This window comes from Microtus oregoni, unplaced genomic scaffold (assembly GCF_018167655.1).
Source record: "Microtus oregoni isolate MIOR12 unplaced genomic scaffold, Mior012 000002F_ref0000024, whole genome shotgun sequence".
NCBI lineage: Eukaryota > Metazoa > Chordata > Mammalia > Rodentia > Cricetidae > Microtus > Microtus oregoni.
Window position 1 is genome coordinate 61,611,534 of NW_024543061.1, and position 23,188 is coordinate 61,634,721.

Genomic DNA, 23,188 nt, shown 5'->3' on the forward strand with positions numbered 1-23,188 from the left:
TACTAGGATAGTTTTTAATTTAAAAAAAAAAAAAAAAAAGCCCACCAAGTCTGCGGGCAGTGCTCTAAAATACAGCGGAAACTACCATGAGTACCAGAACCTCACTTCACTGGCTTGCAGGGTCCCTCAGTGAGAGCAAAGGCTTTCCAGAAGTTTCCACATAATTGTACGCTGTCCCCGTTTTTAGAAGGCCCTTACTGAAGCAGGTATAGTGACACACATCTTTGATTCCAGTACTCAGGAGGCAGAGGAAGGCAGATGTCTCTGAGTTCAAGACCAGCCTGGTCTACAGAGTGAGTTCCAGGACAGCCAGGGCTACAATAGTGAGACCCTGTCTTGGAGGGAAAAAAAAGTCCTTACTGAGAGGAAACGAGGCACAGAGGTAAAGGAACTGGTATGAGGTCAGACTACAAGAGACACACACGAAGGACCAGAAATCCATCCTCCTGAAATGCTACCCAAGGGTCATTCTATAGCTACTGAAGCTGCGATCTTCTTCAGGAAGTCGTGGCAAGGGCCAGGCTGGGACTTGATGCCTGTGACCTGGACCACAGCCTGGCACACAGGATTCCCTGAGGCGGATGCCCCAACAGCCCCTTGTCTGTGATACATCTCCTTCCTATCAAGCCCAACCCTCCTGGCGGAAAACCAGCTGCACAGCTTCATCCACATCATGAACGATGTGGGAGGCCTCTAGGAGCTCCGGACTGAAGCTGAAGTCTCGGTGGCCATGGAATGGAAGCTGCGCCCCTTCGGAGCCTGGGTCCTGAGAACTGTGTATGCCCGTGCATACCAGGATGGAGACACAGCTCTGGATTGTTGAAGGCTGCCGCTTCTGCTGTCCACCAGTCCCACGTTCCTCTCCACGCTTTGCCATTTGCAGGTGCTGGTTGAAAAGGTTGGCACCATAGACATCGGACACAGGGTTATCACTGGTAGGGCAGCAACACCGAAAAGAAAAGAGAAAATCCAAACTTAATGTGGCAAAGCCACCAGGATAGAGATCAGCCTGGGAGGAGGGGGTGTGACTCAGCTGCAGGGAGGCCAGGGTAGTGTGGGCAGATGAGCAGAGGAAGCCGGAGATGGAGACAGAGGGCTTACCCTATAGCATAGAGCTTCCTGACGGGGGCAGACCAGCCTCGCCTCTCAGCCTGCTGCCTCATCACGTCCTCTGCGTACTGGTAAGTGAGGATGCTGGGTTTGCCCATCAAGCCCTCATACTTCAGCTCCTTGCCCGTTACTTTCCGGTAGATGGCTTCCAGGCAGAGCAGAAAGGTGCCATGACCAAACCTGCCCAAGAAGAGATCTCAGCAATCCAGTCTTCAGGGCACTGGCTGTTCTCCAAGCGGTCTGTGCGCCCCACCTGAATTCCCCTCCCTACAGTCATTGCGCATGAAGAAAATGAGGCAAGAGCAGGCAATTTTCCCAGGGTCGTAAGCTAGGGTCAAAACCTGATAGCCTCACCCCCAAACCTTACGTTGGTTTTTTTGTGCTGTGACCAGCAGAGGACAACTGTATGGAGTCAGTTCTCTCCTTCACCTTTACATGGGTCCATGGATCACACCCATCTCACCAGGCCCCTAATCCCCGAGACTGGATGCTATTCTACAACCTCCGGCGCCATCCTTCCAGTGGCGCATACTGACCACTAGGTGGAAAGAGCATGCCTACTGGTCCCCACAGCTTTGATTCAGTGTCCTTAAAACAAGGAGGACATGCCCTTCTCTGTCCTCCTTAGGGTCTGGATCTTACATGGTCCCTAGCTGATGACAACTTGGGAGGGTGGAATCTTCAGAAAGAGGATCCTGCTAGGAAACAAGCCACTGGCGGCATACGCCTGCCTGTCACTCTACCCCTCTGCTCCCAGCTAGCATGAGGGGAGTGGTTTTTGTACTATAATGTTCAACCCATCACAATGTTCTGGTCACCATAGGCCCCAAATCAACAGAGCCGAGATGGATCTTCCTCCTTTTAAGTTGCTAACTTCGGTATTTTGTCAGGGTTGCAAGCTAACAGCCCTACTCCACTGCTTTAGGTGGCAACCTAAAACGCTAACATGATGCTGACAGTCATTCTGGAATCTACATGAAGGAGCAAAGATTATGCTTCAGGAAGGTGTGTGTTTCCTTGATAGAGGAGAGACTGAACACAGGCCCCAGACTGCCAACCTGACTTCTTTTAATGAGAAAGCAATAAACTTACTTGTGTAGAGTGTTTTTGTCTTCCATCCTCAGTGCTAAGCCAAACCCTAATAGTCACTGTTGCCTGGACTTACATTCAGGATCACTCTTTTACATAAGAATAACATTTTCTGGCTGGGCATGGTGATGCATGCCTTTAACACTGGCACCTGGGCAGTTGAGAAGTGATGTGGGAATCTATGTATGCTGTGAATATGGTTTATTATTATTGGATAATAAAGAAGTTGCTTTGATCTTTGATAGGGCAGAATAGAGATAGGTGGGAAAACTAAACTGAATGCTGGGAGAAAGTAAGCAGAGTCAGAGAGAAACCATGTAGCTGCCACAGGAGACAGACACCAGATGCTGGATGGGACTTTACAGGTAGGCCACAGCCTCGTGGTAATACACAGATTAATAGAAATGGGTTAATTTAAGATGTAAGAGCTAGCTAGAAATATGTATAAGCTAATAGGCCAAGTAGTGTTTTAATTAATACAGTTTCTGTGTGGTTATTTATGGTCTGGGCAGCCAGGAACAAACAAGCGGCCTCCTGAGTGCAGCCTTGCTTTTACAGGGAGCTCTAGGCCAACCAAGGCTAAATGATAAGACAACAAAATAACTCCATTTTCTTTTTGTTTCTTTGTTTTTATTTTGTGAAGCAGGACTTTGCTGTATCCCAGGCTGGTCTGAGGCTGATGTTATCTGTGTGTTCTTCTGTCTCTGTCTTCTCAGTGCCAGAGTTGCTGCTGTGAACCACCACATCCAGCTAACTTTGAGAGTGTTGAGTAAACAGTCAGGCATGGTGGCACACACCTGTAATCCCAACACTCAGGAGGCAGGTGGAGGATAATTATGAGTTCAAGGCTAGCTTGGACTACACTGAGTCACAGACAAGTCAAAGCTACAGAGTGAGACCTGTCTCCAACAATACAAAAATAATTGTGTGGAAAAAAAAAAAAGTCTCAAGCCAGGTGATGGTGGCCAAACACCTTTAATCCCAGCAGCACTCAGGAGGCAGAGGCAGGCAGATCTCTTTGAGTTTGAGGCCAGCCTGGTCTACAGAGTGAGTTCCAGGACAGGTTCCAAAACTGTCTTGGAAAACAAACAAACAAAACAAAAAACAAAAAAAAAAATATCAAATATGGCTTCTTTGAATGGAAAAATCATCTCAAATCTGGTCTATAAACTAGTTTTCCCCTTGTTTTTCAACTCATAGCTACATACCCAACTCCTACCTGATCCCCATCTAAAATCAACATGTCCTAACCTATGAATAACAGAGAAAACACCAAACCTCCTGCTAAAGAATACACTTTAAATACACTAGGGGGAACTGGGGCAGGAAGACAATGAACTGAAGTCAACTTGAGCTACATGGTTCGGTCCTGGCTCACAGAGAGAGAAAGAAAAGGAGAGGGGAGCATCACAGGAAGAAAGCCCTGCCTCTTCGAGGCTGTCTAGAACACTCTCTGCTGACCATGCTCAGTCTCTGGAAAACTGAGAAGACACTAGGTTCTGGAATCCCAGTCAGAGCAGCCATCAGCTGGCTTTACAACAAGGCACCCTGAGGGTCACAAAAGAGGTACTACCAGCCCGAGAAAAGGGCAGGATGCGGGTACCCACAGCTGGGTCTCAGTACTTGGCTCTACACCATGGGAATAATCCTGGTTTATAATCCCAGCTTTCCCCATCCTAGGGCTCACATACAAAGGCAAACAGAGAAGTGAGGGAACCCGTGCAGAGGGAGAATCCTGAATACGCACCCACTGACATACCTTAGAACTACCTATTTGATGGACGTGTTCTGAGACCAGCAGGGTAAAAAAAATCACTCAACACATCTTCATGCTCAGTAACCTCTAGTTTTAGTTTAATAATTGACAAGAAGTAACTCTTGAAAGCCCTTACTCTCAACGACCACATTAGTGTGGTACCTACAGGGCTTCTCAGGGAAAAGTCAGGGATACTGTGTTCTCACCTGGGCATCTTGGCTTCAGCCATCCACAGGAGATCCATGTTGCTAGCCAGGACAGGGAGGTGGGGATATGGAGCTGTCACCTGGCCAGTCCCAGGGTTCCCATTGCTAAGGAGGACATCCATAATCAGCTGCAGATTTGTCTCCCAGCGGACTGGTTCCCCAAGAAGGAGGACCCCTAAAAAATCAAAGGCACAGGGATAAGAAAGCAGGGCACTTGGACTGCCCTTTTGTGGTAGGAAGACCCTTCAGAGACAACAGAAGCCAGTTAGCAATACCCACCCAGAGCTACAGGCCTACTAAGGTGCACATCTGGGCAAGAGTATGGTTCCCTGAGCATCCCTGATCAAGCCACGTCCCAGGACACCCTGGGCAAACAAAGTCAGGGTCCAGCAAGGAGTACCCTAAGGGTGTCCTTTGTGTCCACTGCTGTTTCATAAAAGCAGCAAATCTCATGCTGCTGCTCCTGTTGATGGACTCTATCCACCACACCTTACCCCACAAGTGCTACTGTTCTCAACAGGGCCTGGCTCTCTCAGTCACATCTCTGAGCCTAATAGCCAAGCAGAACTTGGGTTGAGGGGAGCCTTGAGCTCTGATCCTAACTCAGCCAAGTTTTCTGTGGAACTGTGCCAGTTACTCACCACTAAACCTCAGTTGCCTCAACTACATTTGAAATGAAAAGGAACATGGGCCCCTGAAATATGGCTCAGGAATCAAGGGCTTGCCTAGCATGAACAAGGCCCTAAATCCCAACCCTAGCAATACAATAAATACATGAAAACTAAGGCCTGGCATGGTGGCATACGCCTAGGGCACTATTACCTGGGAGGTGGAGACAGGATGATAATTTACAGATGGTTGTGAGGTATCATCTGGGCACTGGGATTCAAACCTTACGCTGCAAGAGCATCAAGTATTCTTTATCGCTAAGCCTTACAAAATATTCTTGTACAGTTTAACAATTTTTTAAAATGATCATATAATCAAGAGACTCAGCCGGGCAGTGGTGGCGCGTGCCACTTGGGAGACAGAAGAGGGCAGATCTCTGTGAGTTTGAGGCCAGCCTGGTCTACAGAGTTCAAGGACAGCCAGGGCTACACAGAGAAATTCTTTCTTGAAAAACAAACAAAAAATTACCAAGAATTGTTCTCCATTTGAGACATCAATTCAGCAATGGCGATTCTGCCCACACACCTGTACTGCACCGTAGATACAGCCTGTCTCTACTGCTGGAGCAGTCCTGCCCACTCTGGTTGGCGCAATCATTTTACTTCTCAGATAACATTTACAATCTTCTCACCAGGACATTTTCCTTACGCTTCGGGTACAGTTGGGGCATTATACTACACTAACTACTTTGTTTCGTTTTGAGATAAGAGTCTCATTGCGAAGTCCAGATTAGCCTTATCCTTCAGCTCAGCCCCTGCCCCCCAAGTGGTAGACTACAAACGCACCACCACACTGGCCACTGATTGCTTTCTGATGTGGGTCATGGGAAAGTTATTTTACTTCAGAAAGGCAACAAGATGTTACAATGTCTTTATTGCCCAAGGGGAGAGCTAAGCAACACCGGACTAAGCTGTCCATACCTATCTACTGCAGAGTTGCTGAGCTTACAGTTCTTCACCACAGTAAGAACCATCATACATGTCTGAGTACTGAGCTGAGCCGAGAGGACAGGTAGAGCTAGATGCCAGTGACTCGGGTCCTGGTGTGCAGGGCCACCTTCAACACAGAGAGGGAAAGAGGGACCTACATCTACCCAGACACATGCCCTTTTTACCTTCAATGGCAGGGAAGTCATTCCTCGGGCGCTGCTAAAAGACAAAGAGGCCATCAATGCTAGTCACTTTCCATTCCTGGAGTATCCAGTCTCTAGAGTTGAGTAGCAGGACAGACAGGTTTCACACAGCTCAGACACCACCTCCAAGGACCAGTTCAAGCCAAGTGGCAGAGGGAACTTAGCAAGGAGAGCATAAAGGGAAGACAAGGCCCAGACTGGGTTCAACACAGGCTGAGGAACGCCAAGTGGCAAGTTGGCCAGGAGGGGCAGTGTCAGCTATGCGTCTCCAGGCATGACAGAAAACAAGGTCCTGGCCCAGCAGGTCAATCAGGGCGCTAAAGGAGGAAGTAGCCCGAGAGAGGAGCTCTCTGGGCATGAGGACTCTCTTATCTTCATACCAGTTCTAGAGGATTTCTCTTAATCAGCCTTGGGCCTATTCTTCCCTGGGTCATTGCAGTCTTGGCTCTGAGATGAGCCACCTCTCCTGTGTTGAACTCAGCCTTGGTGTTATTCTGAGATGTGTTCCCACGCTATAGTTTAGTTCTTCACAGAATTTAGTGACTCAAGAGAAAGCTCTCAAAGGATAGGATCTGTTCTACAACTAGAAAATTCTGGAAGGAAAACTTATAATCTATTTTCTACTAAATCAATGAAGTAAGTTTATTTGTCTAAAATTGTATTTCATCAAATCCTAAATTGTTGGCATAAGCTATTAAATATATATAAATTTCCAAAAGGAATAGCCAATGGGCACCTCAAGAGCCATACTCCAAAGGGTGGTCAATGAGTGGCCTGGAACTGATGATCCCAAGAAATAAGAAATCACAGGCTGGGGAGTAGCTTAGCAGTGGAGACTTCCCAAGCCAGTACAACCCTGGTTTGACCACCAGAACTGCAAAAGGAAATCAAGCCACTGTGTTCAAATATGAGCTAAATAGCAAGGGCAGTGGGAAGACACAGACTCCTCAGTGTTTTCTCCTCACAAGGCAGCCTCTTTGGACTGTGCTTCAGGGTAAAGGAGCAGCAGTGAGTCACGCACCAAGGTTACTGATAGCCTGCAGAAAACCTGGGAAAGCCACTGTTAAGTGGAGGAAGTGTTACGACAAAGCACAAGGCGAGGGCGAGGAGCCCACTGCTTCTCTCAGCCATGCTCATCTTCCCAGAGAACAAAACCCTTGGCCAGATACACCTCTCCAAGCCCAGTGCAGGAGCAACCACAACACAAAATGCAGCTCCCAGCAGAAGGGTAGGAAGATCAACAAGGGGAACCAACACAGGGAACAGGAAGACAACCAGGAGTTTGTGGAGGGTGAAGTGACCCACCCTGTCCTTATTACCGTGGTCTTCGGCCGCCGCTCGAGGTCCACCATGTCCAGCTCTGGGAAGGCTGTTCGCACCTCATCTGTTGTTACCACATTCTGGAAGCCTAATCTGGAGCAAGATCAGGGCAGCAAAGCTACACAGTTCTGAGGAAGATGTTTTATAGACACCTCAGGTCACAGGTGAGCAGATCCAGGGCCAGTCCTGACCATGGCAGGCAGGGAGCTATCATAAACCCCACTGGCACCAAGTGGCAGCCTGTGGACCGCACAGGCAGAGCAGACACATGCAACACCAGTGTAATCCTTGTGTCCCACTAGGGCACATTCCAGGTACCAGATCCTACACCAGCAAGACCCAGAGAACAGAGGCCAAACCCACGCGTACTCAAGGAGCTTATGCCACACTCAGGGCCCATTCAAACTGGTGCTCCATGAACAGTATAGTGCAGCCCTAAGAACTGGGTTGGGAGGAGAATCTTCTGTGGATGCGAACTGGTGAATAGCTGTTTCCTCTGGATTGAAACATTCCCTCTTGGAAGGTGGGAATCCCTGAAAGTTATCTGAGCCACAAGCTCCCTCTCTGATCTCTTCATACTTCCCTCCCCTGGGGAAGAGACACTCCCACCAGCCAAGCTGTGCAGAGAGCCCGGGGAAGCAGCTTCACCAGCCAGCACTCACGCTAGCCTACACTTCTCTGGGATGGGCTTTTGGTGACATGGCTGCCTCTCACCCCAATTAACTGGCTGATTCATTGAGTTGCGGTGCCCTATCTGGGTTGAATAGATGTTTGTTGACATCTCCCCAGGAAAGGCCACCCAACAGTCACTAAGAAGTAGAGGGAACTAAATCACAGTCAAACCCCATTCAGCAAGGAAGGGGTGGTCATGCAGAAAACCAGGCTGACTTCAACCTGCTCTCCTCTAAGATCTGCTGCCACCTTCCTGTCCCTAATTCCATCCACAATCTTAACTAGACATGGTTTCAGATGACTCAAAACCAGTCTCCCCAGATGTTTATTCTAACAGACCCTCCCAGCAGCTGGGGCCTAATTGGCTCTCCACTGCTCTGAGCTTACCCCAAGACTTTCCAGCCCCAGCCTACCCTTCCTCTCTCTAATGCCCAACTCCACCCATTCCAACTGCCTGCCCTGCCTTCCTAGGAAGTCTTAACCCCTTCCAGGGCACCACCACACCATGTCTGAAGCTACAAGGCACTCCTGCTCCAGAGCTGTTTCCCTCTATACTTCGAGGCTTAGTACCTACAACCCATCTCATTCTTTGTAACTTCCACTGCATTCCATCTTTTCCATTTTTATAAAAACACTGATATAGCTGGGGAGGGAACACGTGTGGAGGTCAGAGGACGACTTTGGTCGTCAGTTCTCCTTCCACTGGGTGGGACCTGGAGATCTAACTCCCTGCTTAAGCTGAGACGCATCTCCTTGGCCCTGTGCCATCTTTTCTCCTATGTGGGAGCTGGGATTCAAACCAAGGCCTCATGCATGATAGACAAATACTCTACAATTGAGCCTCATTCCCAGCCCTCATCTCGTAATAGTTCATCTTTTTATATGTATAAATGTTACATTTATGGACATTACGGAACAACCTGTGGAGTCAGTTCCTCCCCTTCCACTGTGTGGGTCCTGATCACACGCAGATGGTTAGGCATGACAGCAGAGCCCTCACAGCTGAGTTAGCTTCCCAGCCTGTGATGACTCTCATCCTAACTGGACCTACATTCAACTAAGAGACATGAATCGGGAAAAACTAACTGAGGGGGAAAGGCCTCCCAAGAATAGGGGATTGTGGTGCTTTTCTTGGTTAACGAATAAAGAAACTGCCTTGGGCTGTTGATAGGGCAGAACTTAGGTAGGCGGGAAAGACAGAATTGAATGCTGGGAGAAGGAAAGAGTCTGAGAGAAGCCATGGATCCTCCTCCTGAGACAGATGCCAATTAGAATCTTTGCCGGTAAGCCACTGCCACATGGCGATATACAAATTAATAGAAATGGGTTAAATGAATATAAGAGTTAGCCAATAAGAGGCTAGAGCTAGGGCTGGAGAGATGGCTCAGAGGTTAAGAGCATTGCCTGCTCTTCCAAAGGTCCTGAGTTCAATTCCCAGCAACCACATGGTGGCTCACAACCATCTGTAATGACGTCTGGTGCCCTCTTCTGGCCTGCAGTCATACACACAGACAGAATATTGTATACATAATAAATAAATAAATATTTTTTAAAAAAGCTAGAGCTAATGGGCCAAGCAGTAATTTAATTAATACAGTTTCTGTGTGGTTATTTCGGGGCTAAGCTAAGGGCAGCCAGGATGAATAAGAGGTCTGGCTCTCCTTGCAACAGGGGGCACCTTTTGGAAGTGGCCCAGACATAAGAGGTCTGAGGAATTCAGCATGTACTGAAGCTTTCTCCAGGAACAGTGCCAGACTGAGACTGCTGAGGAACAGTGGATTGAGCAGCTACAGAGTTCACAGGTTCTCTAGTAGTAGATGGCCACTGTTGAACTACCCAGCCTCTACTGTGTAAGTCAAGCTAATAAAGTTCCATTCATAATATATGCTCGTTCTATTGGTTCTGTTCTAAATTAAACATTCTTTCACTGTTTGTGGGTATGCTCTTCCATTCTCAAGTATGAATTCCCTGATTAAGTCACATTCCCAATGCTCTTACCTGGGTCCCTGGCCTGCCTTAGATCACAGCCCAGCATGGTTCCCAGGAAGGATCCAGGGCACATGAACAAGCTGCCTGGGAGCAGGGATCAAGTCTCTTGCTTTCTGAGTACATGTGACCAAAAGGGCACTATTTAATAACAGGAGTGACAAAGACGGATGAAGGCTGAAGCAAAGCTCCCACATGGAGTCACCCCAAAAGGTCTTACTTCACTGAGAACTCCTGAGTTTTTAACTCAAGACACAACAGATCAAGACTATTCAGGGATAAGACACAGGATTCTGTACATTAAGTTCTGCAGATGGCACTCATGTGGTGGTATGTGGCCTGGCATCACCAGGCACAAGGACCACATGAAGGACCTATCTTGTTCCCCAAGAGCCCACCTCATATCTCTGGCACCCCAAGTCTGCACCCTCCTCTCCATCCAGAACAGCAAAGCAAAAAGGATACGCTCTGGCGTTTTCCACCAGGGGTCCCTGCCCAGATACCAGCATCCGCTTGTTGTGGTACTGCGAGAAGAGTTTCATGGGGCTGTGAGAGAGAATGACTTGGTCTGGATCCACCTACAGAGACAACCAAGAAACAGGAAAACAGGGGACGATATAGGCTTGAGAGGGAATAACAGGGAGACAGTCAATGGGTTCTGCCACTGGAGGGGAGGTGCTCATTGTCTAAAACACAAAGTATGACAGCTTTTCCAAGCACCTGACACCTTCTAAGACTTACCTAAGTAGGAATGAGAACTTACCTTGGGCCAGGAATATAGCTCAGAGACAGGGTGCTAGTCCAGCATGCATGAGGGCATGGATTCAATCCCTTGGTGTGGGTGTGCCTAATTTAATTCTCAACATACGAAACAAGAAAAGCATTATCAGATTTAAGATCTGACTGTTCACCAATACTACTGGGCTTAGCTTGGAAACCTACTGAGATTTCTTTCTTTCTTTTTTAAAGATGTATTTTTTAATGTGCATTGGCGTTTTGCCTGCAGCGTATCTGTGTGAGGGTGCCAGATCCCCTGGAACTGAAGTTGCTATGTAGGTGCTGCAGTGTAGGCACTGGGAATTGAACCTGAGTCCTCTGGAAGAGCAGCCAGTGCTCTTAACAGCTCTCCAACCCCACCCCTGAGATTTCTTCATCCCTTAGTTGAAAACCACAGGCTTTACAAGTATATTCTTTGTCACTGTCATAAAAAAATGCCTTGGATCTTGATGTGTTTTCAGTTCTACCTCTCCGTGTTGGGTACTAAATCAGGACCTTGCAAATGCAAAGCAAGTGTTCCATCATTAACTCAAACTCTCAGCTCAGAGTCTAGTTTGTGTGTGTTATGTGCATGTGTGTGCATATGTATGTGGGAGATGCAAGTGTGGAGAACCAGAGGTCAGCACTGGGTGTCTCTCTCAGTCAGTCTCCAACTTACTGAGTCTCTCATTCAACCTGGCTCCCTATTTTGCTAGACTGGCTAAAGGCTAGATTGGCTGCCCAGCAAGCCTCAGGGATACAACTGTCTCCAGCCCTCCCCCTAACCTTGGAATTACAGTTGTGCCTCCAAGCCTGACTTTTTAGATGGGTGCAAAGATCAAACTCAAGCACTTTGCCCACTGTGCCAGCTCCGCAGCAATCTCCAACAATGTATGTAGTCTTTATCAAAAGTGACTATTATTTTGAGAGGGGGTCTCACTACACTCGAGCTGGCCTGAGACTTGTGGTTAGTCTCTTTCCTCAGTCTCCTATGTGCCAAGATTACAGAGGTGTGCACGATCACACTAGGTTCCTCAGAATGTTTTTTGGGGTCCTTTTATTGAAAGAGTTTCAAGGTTCTAGTTTCATTCCTCTACCTTGGATTCAACCTCAGCCAGCACGACCTAATCAATCAATCAGCCTTTATTGACTCTCTTGGTTACAAAGAACCCCTTCGCAAAACTAAGTTCACCCTTACCAAGCAGGTACCCATTTGGATACAGTGAGGAACTGCAAAGGGGCAGAGATGCTCAGCTTTTGGAGGACAGAACTCCCGGAGCTGCACAGCTGCTGGCTGTGTGGAGGAGTGGGATTTTTGTTATTTCTTTGACACAAAGTCTCACTATGCAGCCCAAGCCACCTACAACTCATAATCGTTCTGCCTCAGCTTCTCAGGTACCTGTTATGAGCCTGTACTACTATTACTGTTAACAAGAGCTGCTATGGCACAATCCCATCTGTACCGTGGAATGCCGAACACATGTGATCTTGGCTTTCAGGGGCCAAACCTCTAGAAGAGTCATGAAGACAATAAACTAAACTGCTGGACTGGGTAGAATGCTTGCCTAGCATGCATGAAGACCTGGGTTTAATCCCCAGCACATAAACCACGTACGGCAGTGCACAGCTGTGATCCCAGAATTAGTGAAGCAGAGTCATCATCAACTACTACAGATACACGAGTCATTGTCTCAAACACTAAAACATAAAGGACAGATCCCTGTCCTCTCCCCACCCTCCTGAAACAGGGTGTCATATAGCCCAGCCTAGTACTGGAAAACAGCTGTGATAAGGGTGTGCCACCATAGATAGTAACGCCACGCTGAGGTCCTGCTCAGGGCTTCACTCATGGTAGGCATGAATTCTGTTTACAGAATTACATGAACTACACCCTCAGTCCCAAAGGCAGGACTGCTGTGCTCACTCAACCATGTGTGTACACCTGTGTGTAAGACTCTCTGCTGTCATCACAAGTCTACGCTAGAACTTTAAGATTCCCACTGCCCAGTCAAACCACCACCTAAGGAAGGGGATGTAGGGCTGGAGGGTCCAACAGGAGCCTGTCTTTGGGTTTCCATGCTCTGGCTGCCTCTTACCTTGTACCCCAGCTGGTCTGACAGCTCCTGAGCTTTGCTATGTTGTAAGATGTTCCCAGCATTTGTGACAAAAACCACGGGTACCCGCAGCTGCCCCTGGGAGTTTATCAGCTTGCCGAATGCTTCCAGAGCAGCTGGGATTACTCTGTGGCCTCGAACCAGCACTCCATCAATGTCAAACAGTAAGCCAAAGGTGGGAGGGCTCTGTACACCAGGAAAGAGAATTGGCACTGCATGAGAGACAGAGGAAATGACGGGGAAAGACCATCATACAGAAAGGGTCATCCTCAGGTCACTGTCTGAAAATGGCATCAGAAAGAACAAGAGAGGAAAGCACGGCCCGCCTCCTCTCCTTTGCTTGTCTGGCAGTGCTAGAAATCAGACTTTACACATGGTAGGTAAGAACTCTACCTCTCAGCTACACCGCGGCATGGGATTTCTGATTGGCCAAATCCACCTACACAAAGAAGTTTACCAAGTTCACCAAACACAGAACTACTTTGTCGAAATTAATTTTGCACCAGGCAGTGGCACACATCTGTAATCCCAGCACTCAGCAGGCAGAGGCAGGCAAGTCTAGAGTTTAAGAACATCTTGGGGCTGGGCAGTGGTGGTGCATGCCTTTAATCCCAGCACTGTGAAGAAGAAGGAGACAGTTGGATCTCTGTGAGTTCAAGGCCAGCCTGGTTTACATAGTGAGTTCCAGGACAGCCAGGACTGTTACACAGAGAAACCCTGTCTTGAAAAACAAAAAGACCAGCTTGGGTTACACAGTGAATCTGAAGCCAGCACTGGCTGCTTAGCAAGGCCCAGTCCTGGAAAAGCAAAATAAATATAAGCAATTTAAAACAGGAAATAAAGGAATCCAAAGAAAAACATAACCCTACCATTTTAACACAACCAGTTTCTATTTTCCCTGTTTACTCTTCTTTACCCCCATGCAATTAAATACAATTATGTACCCTATTCTCTTTGGGTGATAAACAATTTAACCAGTAACACTGGCTTTCATAACTATATACATATTTTTTAAATATTTATTTATTTATTATGTATACAATATTCTGTTTGCGTGTATGTCTCCAGGCCAGAAGAGGGCACCAGACCTCATTACAGATGGTTGTGAGCCACCATGTGGTTGCTGGGAATTGAACTCAGGACCTTTGGAAGAGCAGGCGATGCTCTTAACCACTGAGCCATCTCTCCAGCCCCCCATAACTATATTTTTTAAATTCCTTTTTAAGGTTCAGTTTACATGTATGAGTGTTTTGCCTGGGATGTCTATGTATGCCTGATACCTGGAATGACTAGAGAGCACGTGGAATCCCTTAGAACTGGAGTTTGGGTAGTTGTAAGGCACCACTTGGATATTGGGGATAAAACCCAGGTCGTCTATAAGAGAGCAAATGTTCTTAACTACTGAGCCATCTACCCAGCCCGAACCTTCCCTCCCTCTGAAGAGGATCTTACTTTGTACACCTGGCTGGCCTGGAACTCACTATTTAATTAGGGAAGCTTGGAGTCTGTGAGATCCTCCTGCTACAGCCTTCTGATTGCTAGGATTAAAGTTATTCACCAGCACTCCTAGACACAGCCATCTTGTAAGAGTTTGTTCTAGGGCTGGGAATATACCTCAGTGGTAAGTCGACTCGCCTAGTACACTTGAGGATATATGTTCAATTCCCAGCATCATTTTTTTAAGCCGGGAAGTGATAATGCTTCCAGCAATCAGGAGGCAGATGCCAGCAGACCTCTGGACCTGAGGCCAGCCTAGTCTACAAAGTGAGTGTCAGGACAGTCAGGATTACACAGAGAAACCCTGTCTCGAAAAACCAACCAACCAACCAACCAACCAACCAACCATTTTAGAATCATCTTTAGTGGCATACTTGTAATCCCAGAACCTAGGAGGAGGCCAACCTGAGCTGCATAGCAAGTTCAGGCAAGCCTGTGCTATATGACTTTGTCTCAAAAAAAAAAAAAATGTGTTTTCATTTTAACTTCTTTTATTGGGGGGGTGGGGGGGTGAGACAGGATTTCTCTGTGTAGCCCTGGCTATCTTGGAACTTGCTCTGTAGACCAGGCTGGCCTTGAACTCAAAGATCCTCCTGCTTCTTTCTACCTCCTGAGTGAGTGCTGGGATTAAAGACATAGCTGCCACCACCCAGTTAATGGCATTGTTTCTGCCTAGCATGTATAAGGCCCACAGCTCTATCACCCTAACCATTTCCATTTCCCAATTTCTAAATAATCTTTTTTTGAAAACTCATTCCATTTCTTAGTTTATGAGCTGCCTGTTAATTCTCAATTATCAAAACAAATGAATTAGCCTAACCTGTCTGCCATTTCTCTTTTGTTGGCACCAACTGGGTCAAGCCACCCTTAAAACACATGCAGTCTGTGCACAAAGCTCTATGAGTGGTGACCAATCCAAACCACAGACAGGAACAGGCATGGTGCCGTTCATCCTAGCACTGGAGGGTGGGCCAGCCAGGGCTATACATTAAGACCTGTCTTAATAAACAAAACATCAACCCAGGTGAACAGTGCTCTAGTCCCTCATTGCTTAGTTGACAGGACAGAATGAGCAGCTAGCCTTGAAAACAAGCCACTAAAACAGCAGCGCTTTCACAAATAGGAATCAATCTAAAGTTTTTAAGTTCTCAGGAAACTAGAGAGAGAACCTTGGACCTCACGCATGACAGGCAAGCACCCTACCACTGAGCTATATCCCCAGGCCTGGCCGTTCTAAGTTTGATAATTACATACAATGAAGGATCAAATTAAACAGGCGGAGTTTTCTGGAAAAGAATTCCGAGGGCTGGAGAGATGGCTCAATGGTTAAGAGCATTGCGTGCTCTTCCAAAGGTCCTGAGTTCAATTCCCGGCAACCACATGGTGGCTCACAGCCATCTGTAATGAGGTCTGGTGCCCTCTTCTGGCCTGCAGACATACACACAGACAGAATATTGTATACATAATAAATAAATATTTAAAAAAAAAAAAAAGAATTCCGAGCTAGCACTGATTGATGCTGACAGTACACTCAGTGAACCGAAGAGGAGTAGCAGGCAGGGGAAGGATGGAACCTGTGGGGGTAGGTGTGGAGAACTCAGGACCTTGGAGAGACAGCTCAGTAGTTAAGAACACTTGCTGCTCTTACAGAGAATCCCAGTTTGGTTCCCAGCACCCACAACAGGCAACTCACAGCCATCTAACAACTTCAGTTCCAGGGGATGCGACACCTCTGGCACACAAAGGCACTTGCACTCAGACACATACATCGACACACACACCTACACACACACGTCCACCCACACACGCAGACTCACACGTCCACCCACACACGCAGACTCACACGTCCACCCACACATGCAGACTCACACGTCCACCCACACATGCAGACTCACACGTCCACCCACACACGCAGACTCACACGTCCACCCACACATGCAGACTCACACGTCTACCCACACATGCAGACACACGCCTACACACACACACGCAGACACACGCCTACACACACAAGCAGACTCACACGTCCACCCACACACGCAGACTCACATGTCCACCCACACACGCAGACACACGCCTACACACACACGCAGACTCACACGTCCACCCACACACGCAGACACACACGTCCACCCACACACGCAGACTCACACGTCTACCCACACACGCAGACTCACACGTCCACCCACACACGCAGACTCACACGTCCACCCACACACGCAGACACACACACACACGCAGACTCACACGTCCACCCACACATGCAGACACACAGACACACACATCCACCCACACACACAGACACACACCTACACACACTCGCAGACTCACACGTCCATCCACGCACGCAGACACACACCTACACACACACACATCCACCCACACACATGCAGACACACACACATATCCATCCACACATATGCAGATACACACCTACACACACACATGCACACACACAGAGACACACACACACACACACACACAGATTTTGAAAGTCTATTCTTGGGGAACTAGGAAGACCACTACCATTTAAGGACATAACACATGAAGGCCATGAACACCAGAGAGACAGCAGTCAAGGTAAGATGGGAAAACAAGAGGGTATAAATTAAGGGAGTGAACTATGACTGTCTGTATCAGGTAAACTAGGAAGTAGAGTGACTAATGGCTCCATTTTCCTCCCACTAAGCAGGTGTGAGCTCCCATCCTTCCTCCCACTAAGCAGGTGTGAGCTCCCATCCTTCCTCCCACTAAGCAGGTGTGAGCTCCCATCCTTCCTCCCACTAAGCAGGTATGAGCTCCCAGACCTCTTGGTTCCTTTACCTAGCTTAGGAACAGTCTCACAGGCTTAGCCCATAGGCCAAGCAGGAGGTGGGCAGGAAAACTGGAAAAGCAGGTAATAACAACTCAAATCAGTAAGACCATTACTTCTGCCCACTAGAAAAAAGCAGAGAGACAGTCTCTCATGCATGCAGGAAATCTGCGAGCAAACGGCCAAAAGCCTCCAAGGCCAATCCCTTAGCACCTTAGCCCAGCAGAGTATACTGGGCTCCATGCCAGACATGTAGCAAACATTTTTATCTATTCTTTCTATCTAACTGTGAGGAGGCGTCTATCTTCAAATGAGGTATTACCTAGCAAAACTCTCCCACAAAAGTGTAAGAAAAAAGTAGCTATTAAAGAATGTGGCCAAACATAACTTGTATAAGGCCCGAGTTCATTTCTCAGCTCCTTCCCTCTGATCAAAGAACCAACTTTTGAGAGGAAAATGAGCCAAAGGCTTCCTAGCCTGTTTTACAACTCTGGGTCCAGAATTCCACTTCAAATGAACTAGCAGCAAGCCCAGAGCCCTTACCCCTACTCCCTTGGCAGTTCCTGGAAGCAAGCAAGGATGGGGTGGGGTGGGGTGGAGGGACAGGACAGAGATCTCAGCCTGGACACACTCTCCCTTGCCTACTGTCAATAAGCGTACTTCATTCATACCCAGTGGCCCTCAGTATCCCTGCAGTCCTTCCCTACTGCTCAACATCGTTCTAACAGAGTCCTAAACTGAGGCTCTCAGGTAGATTCCAGAGTGGCCATAAAATCCCTGGGTTTTTTTTGTTGTTGTTGGGTTTTTTTTTGGGGGGGGGGGAGGTTTGAGACAGGGTTTCTCTGTATTACCGTTCTAGCTGTTCTGGAACTAGCTCTTGTAGCCCAGGCTGGCCTTGAACTCATAGAGATCCTCCTGCCTTTGCCTCCCTAGTGCTGGCATTAAAGGTTTGCAACACCACTGACTGGCAAGCCCTGGTATTTTTATTTTTCCAGAGCTCTTTTCCGATTTCATCATCTTACTCTTCTTAGAGAGAATCAGCACATAGGTCTGAACAGACGAGGGGACATGATCTCCCCACACACCTGCCATGAACAACACTGGCACTGTGCCTAAGCCCCTTCGTGTGCTCAGCAATGATGTCTGGGGGGAAAATATGGCAGACCTTTCCCTTGAGACGCCTCCCAAAGGAAGCGGAGGCGACTCTAGAAAGGCTAATCTGTCACTTTTAACAGTTCAATTTTATCTCTGTCCCCTTGCAAAATCAGGAAACACTGCTCTGAATGCAGGCAACAGCATTCTGAACATTTAAGCTTAAAAACCCATTTGCCTGGTGGCACCTACTGGAAATCCTAGCACCTAGGAGGCAGAGGCAGGAGGAGCATCAAAGATTTGAGGCCAGCCTGGTCTACAGAGTGAGGTCCAGGTCAGTCACAACCCACACAAGCAAACAAAAATCCATTCACTTACAATTTCAAAATAAGTTGACATTGGTTAGGCATGGTAAGAGCATTGTGATTCCGTTCAAAACGTCCTTTTTGGAGGCCCTCACACAGTTCAGGGTTGAAATGATAAAAACTCCGGGATTTAAAGTCTCACAGCCACAAAGGGGGAGAGATAAGCAGATGCACCAATATACAGCGACTGGTTATTTGGAAGATAAAAATATGAGATTCGTATTCTTTTTATATTTGGAAACTCACAATGCTTAAAAAACAATTAGTTCCAGGACAGGCTCCAAAACCACAGAGAAACCCTGTCTCGAAAAACCAAAAAAAAAAAAAAAAAAAACAATTAAGGGCCAGCAAGAGGGCTAAGCTGTTAAATGCGGTGCAAGCGTCCTGACATGAGTTCCAACCGCAGAACACACACTGGAAGGCAAGAACCCCAAAGTTGTTCTCCAAGCTCCGACACGTGTGCTCGCGTATATATCACACATAGAAATAATAATAATAACAAAATTAATGACTCTTTTTGCCTTAAAGGCTGCGCAACTGAGCCGTACAGAGTGTACTGGTCACATCCAAAGCAGTTACCTTTCCAGAAACAAGACTCCGCGGGCTCTTCGAACAGCAGAAACGAATTAACTGCTAAGAAACTTTCCAGGCGCGCGGGAAGGAGCTGCGAACCCTCCCGAGGCTGATCTGGGGTCCGTATGGGTCTCCCCGGACACGGCCTTTTCCAGCGGGCGGAAGGCGCTCCGGGAAGGACGAAGGGTTCAGCGGCTCCACGGTCTCCGGGAGGGTGTCCCCGAGGCCGGGATGCTCAGTGGCCCGCACGGCCCTCCCGCCCGCCAGCCCTGAGCGCTGGGCCGAACCCGCTCGTCCTCACCTCAGCGCGACCCACGATGTAGCCCCTCCGGAGCCAGCAGCCCGGGAGCCCCGCAGACGGGCGCGCAGGAAGCTTCCACAGACGGCACCCTGCACGGAGAGCAGCCAGCCCGCTGAGCGCAGCCATCGCGCCCGCCGCGCGCACGCGCACACTGCGCGTTCCCCAACCCCGTCTCTCCTTACCACCCCCCAACTCGCGCCCCCTCCCCGCGCCCTGCGAAGCAACCAATCAGCGGTCGCCGGCGCGGGACCTCTCGGGATATGTAGTCCAAGCCGGCGGCGTCCTCTTAGGTTCCGAGTGCCGATCCTGGAGTTCGAGGGCGGCGTTCGCTGGTAAATGGAAAGTCTATGGGTCTCTCGCTTCTCCGGTAAAAGACTTGGGGTCAGCAAGTCGGCGTGCGCGGCAGACCCGAGTGGGAGGACAGACACCTGATCAGTCTGTGCACCTGCTGACTTCCGGGAGCGCGTACCTTGGCCGAAGTCCCGATTCCAGAAACCCTGGTGACTTTCGGGGCGACCATGTGGAAGAAAAGCAACTTAACCTTGAGTTCGAGATTGGGAAAGAGGACCTTAGTTTTAAGGCCCACGTCCTCTGAGCATCATCCACACAAAGAATGCTGATGGCATACTAGCTCTTTTTAAAATCTTTTGCTCTGACCGTGCGTGGCAGTTCTACTTTCTGACCTAAAATCCGGGAAGAACACAGGCGAATGATCTCCTTGATTCATACTTTGTAGGGAGGCTGGCATAGGTGTACAAAGCACGGTAAAACGATCACTGTGCCGTAAAGTCAGATAATGATTTCGGCAAACACGCAAGGAACCCAGCTGAGCAGTCAGCGAAGAGAATAGGCTTTGGTCAGTGTGCGGGAAGAAAAGAACTGGGTCTGATCGTCCTTGGTATGAGGTGGGAGCCTTCTGCAGGAAGAAATCTCTTTTCCCACTATGTGAAGTGTGTGGATAGGCTGCTGCCTTTGATCAGTCCCTGAATCGAATCGTACAAAACCGAGTGAGCCTACATCGTATTTAGCTCTGGAGGAAGAGGGGCTCAGGAAAGAACAAGGACTCTGCTAACTCATTTGTGTGCTTTGCTTCTCGGCTTTGAAGTCCAAAATCATAAATCAGAGTAACCTCTGTTGATGAGAACTTGGAAGATAGATTGCCGTTAGTCACACCCACCAGAGCACACAGCACACGAGCCCAGACAGGAGATACAGCTGTCTGGGTTTGGGATGGGTTTTTTTTTTTTTTTTATCTCTTTTCCTGCTCGTTAACTACTTAGGAACTAATTTTGGTAAAAGTGTGGTGGTGTCTAATGCCTGCAATCCCAGCGCTTGAACGGACTGCAGGAGGATTACCCCTAGTTCAAAGCCTTGTCATAATAATAATAATAATAATAATAATAATAATAATAATCTGATTTAGCAATTAGGAGATTTTAGAATGTGTTTACACTTGTTCTAGTGATGGCTACCCCCATGAAAACATGTGTCTAACAAAGTATACACTTCATTGTTCAGCAGATAGGAGTCTTCAGAGCTCAGTTCTCAACCCCAAGTGGGGGTGCAGCTGGTGATAGGGAGCCTCTGGAACCAGCAGTGGATAAGTGCATAAAAGCATGCTTGAGCCGGGCGGTGGTGGCGCACGCCTTTAATCCCAGCACTCGGGAGGCAGAGGCAGGCGGATCTCTGTGAGTTCGAGGCCAGCCTGGTCTACAAGAGCTAGTTCCAGGACAGGAACCAAAAAGCTACGGAGAAACCCTGTCTCGAAAAATCAAAAAAAAAAAAAAAAAGCATGCTTGAGAGTGAAAGTGAAAAGCCCAGTTTGAAACACCACAGCTCTGCTTTTGAACGGGTACTCTTAACAGTATGAACGTTCATTGAATTGTGCAGTCTTTGGATCTAGTTCGTTTCAGTGTGAGATTTTTTTTCAATGCTTTTTATAATAAAGTTTTAAAGAATCTGGACTTGCTGTGGAAAAATCCTCTTGTACACTGTAAAGATTTGTCACTCGAATTGGTTTAATAAAACACTGGTCAGTAGCCAGGCAGGAAGTATAGGCAGGGTGATCAAACTAAGGATGCTGGGAAGAAGAAGGGCAGAATCTCAAACCGCCAGCCAGACACAGACCCCGTATGACATACAAAATGGGATAGAGGTAAAAGCCACGTGGCCAAATGTAGATTAATAGGAATGGGTTAATTTAAGTTGTAAGAGTTAGCTAGTAACAAGCCTGAGCTATTGGCCAAGCATTTACAATTCATGTTCAGCCTCTGAGTTGTTTTCTGGAAACTGGCAGGCAGGAGAGAAATGTCAGATTACATGGGATTGATACATTAATGGAAAGAGAATATCACTTTAAAACTCGCTTAGCCAGACCCAAAAGCTTACAAAGGTATCTTATGGCTTACAGATGAACAGAACATCATGATTTCATTTTTTAGATTTTTTTAAATAATTTATTTTTATTCTATGTGCATTGGTATTTTTCCTGCATGTATGTCTGTGTGAGGGTGTCAGATCCTCTGAAAGTGGAGTTACAGAGATCTGTGAGCTGCCATGTGGGTGCTGGGGATTGAACCTGTGTCCTTTGGAAGAGTAGTTAGTGCTCTTAACTGCTGAGCCATAAGTGAACATAAAATAAGATAAACAGTTTCTAAGTGCCTGTTAGAACAAGGCTTTAATCTTTAATGAATAGTTCAATTTGTAGTTAAAAGATTTGCATAAATGTCTGCAAGCTATTAACATGTTTTACCTATATTCATACCTGTTAGATATTTGAGATACAATATGCATGCTAGGAAGAAGCATGACATCACTGGTCTCCGCAGCAAGCCTCTGAATTCTCTTCCTTTGGTCCTCCAGAAAAAAAAGAAAAGAAAAAAACCTACTCATTATCTCCCACTCCTCTTTAGAACAGAGCAAACCTTTCATAACCCAAACTTTTGTTGAGAGGGTTAATGTGTGAGATTTTGGCTCTCCTGATGAGTCCATCCCTAGGACTCACGTGCTAGAAGGAACGTTCTCTGACTTCCACACACGTGCCATAACGTGCCCACCCACGTATACATACCACACATGCATAGGTATAACAGTAAATAAATAAATGCATATTTTTAAATTAAAAAGTCTTTTGGTCTGTGGGTTTTCTTTCCTGCCTTTTATTTCTTTTTTTTTTAAGATTTATTTATTTATTTATTATGTATACAACATTCCTTCCATATATGCTCACATGCCAGAAGAGGGCACCAGATCTCATTACGGATGGTTGTGAGCCACCATGTCGTTGCTGGGAATTGAACTCAGGACCTTTGGAAGAGCAGGCGATGCTCTTAACCTCTGAACCATCTCTCCAGCCCCCTACCTTTTATTTCTTATAAGATATTTCTCTACTCAAGATTATTAGAAGTGCTGTTATCTTGGCCAGCTCCTGCTGAGTTTCAATAAACTCTTACTAGACAGTTTCTTTGTAACAGCCTAGCTGGCCGGGCGATGGTGGCGCACGCCTTTAATCCCAGCACTCGGGAGGCAGAGGTAGGCGGATCTCTGTGAGTTCGAGACCAGCCTGGTCTACAGAGCTAGTTCCAGGACAGGCTCCAAAGCCACAGAGAAACCCTGTCTCGAAAAACCAAAAAAAAAAAAAAAAAAAAAAACAGCCTAGCTGTTCTGAAACTTTGTCAACCGGGCAGGCCTCGAACTCACTTCCTGCTTCTGCCTCCTGAGTGCTGGGATTCAAGGTGT

The 23,188-nt window shown here is 47.5% G+C and overlaps 1 protein-coding gene across 3 annotated transcripts; it reads right to left on the bottom strand.

Moving 5' to 3' along the window:
* Hdhd5 (haloacid dehalogenase like hydrolase domain containing 5) lies at positions 1-19,589 on the bottom strand. Of its 3 annotated transcripts, none has more exons than XM_041644532.1 (8): positions 19,451-19,589; positions 12,793-12,996; positions 10,406-10,518; positions 7,282-7,375; positions 5,945-5,975; positions 4,162-4,336; positions 1,102-1,290; positions 1-932 (listed from the first exon to the last, which is right to left on the bottom strand). In XM_041644532.1, the coding sequence occupies exons 1-8, from the start codon at positions 19,574-19,576 to the stop codon at positions 623-625; spliced, it is 1,242 nt and encodes a 413-aa protein (XP_041500466.1). In that variant the 5' UTR covers positions 19,577-19,589; the 3' UTR covers positions 1-622. The 3 variants fall into 3 exon arrangements, with proteins under 3 accessions (XP_041500466.1, XP_041500460.1, XP_041500473.1); XM_041644526.1 differs by having other exon boundaries at positions 5,945-5,978; XM_041644539.1 differs by lacking the exon at positions 12,793-12,996 and having other exon boundaries at positions 5,945-5,978.
* Positions 19,590-23,188: the final 3,599 nt, after the last annotated feature.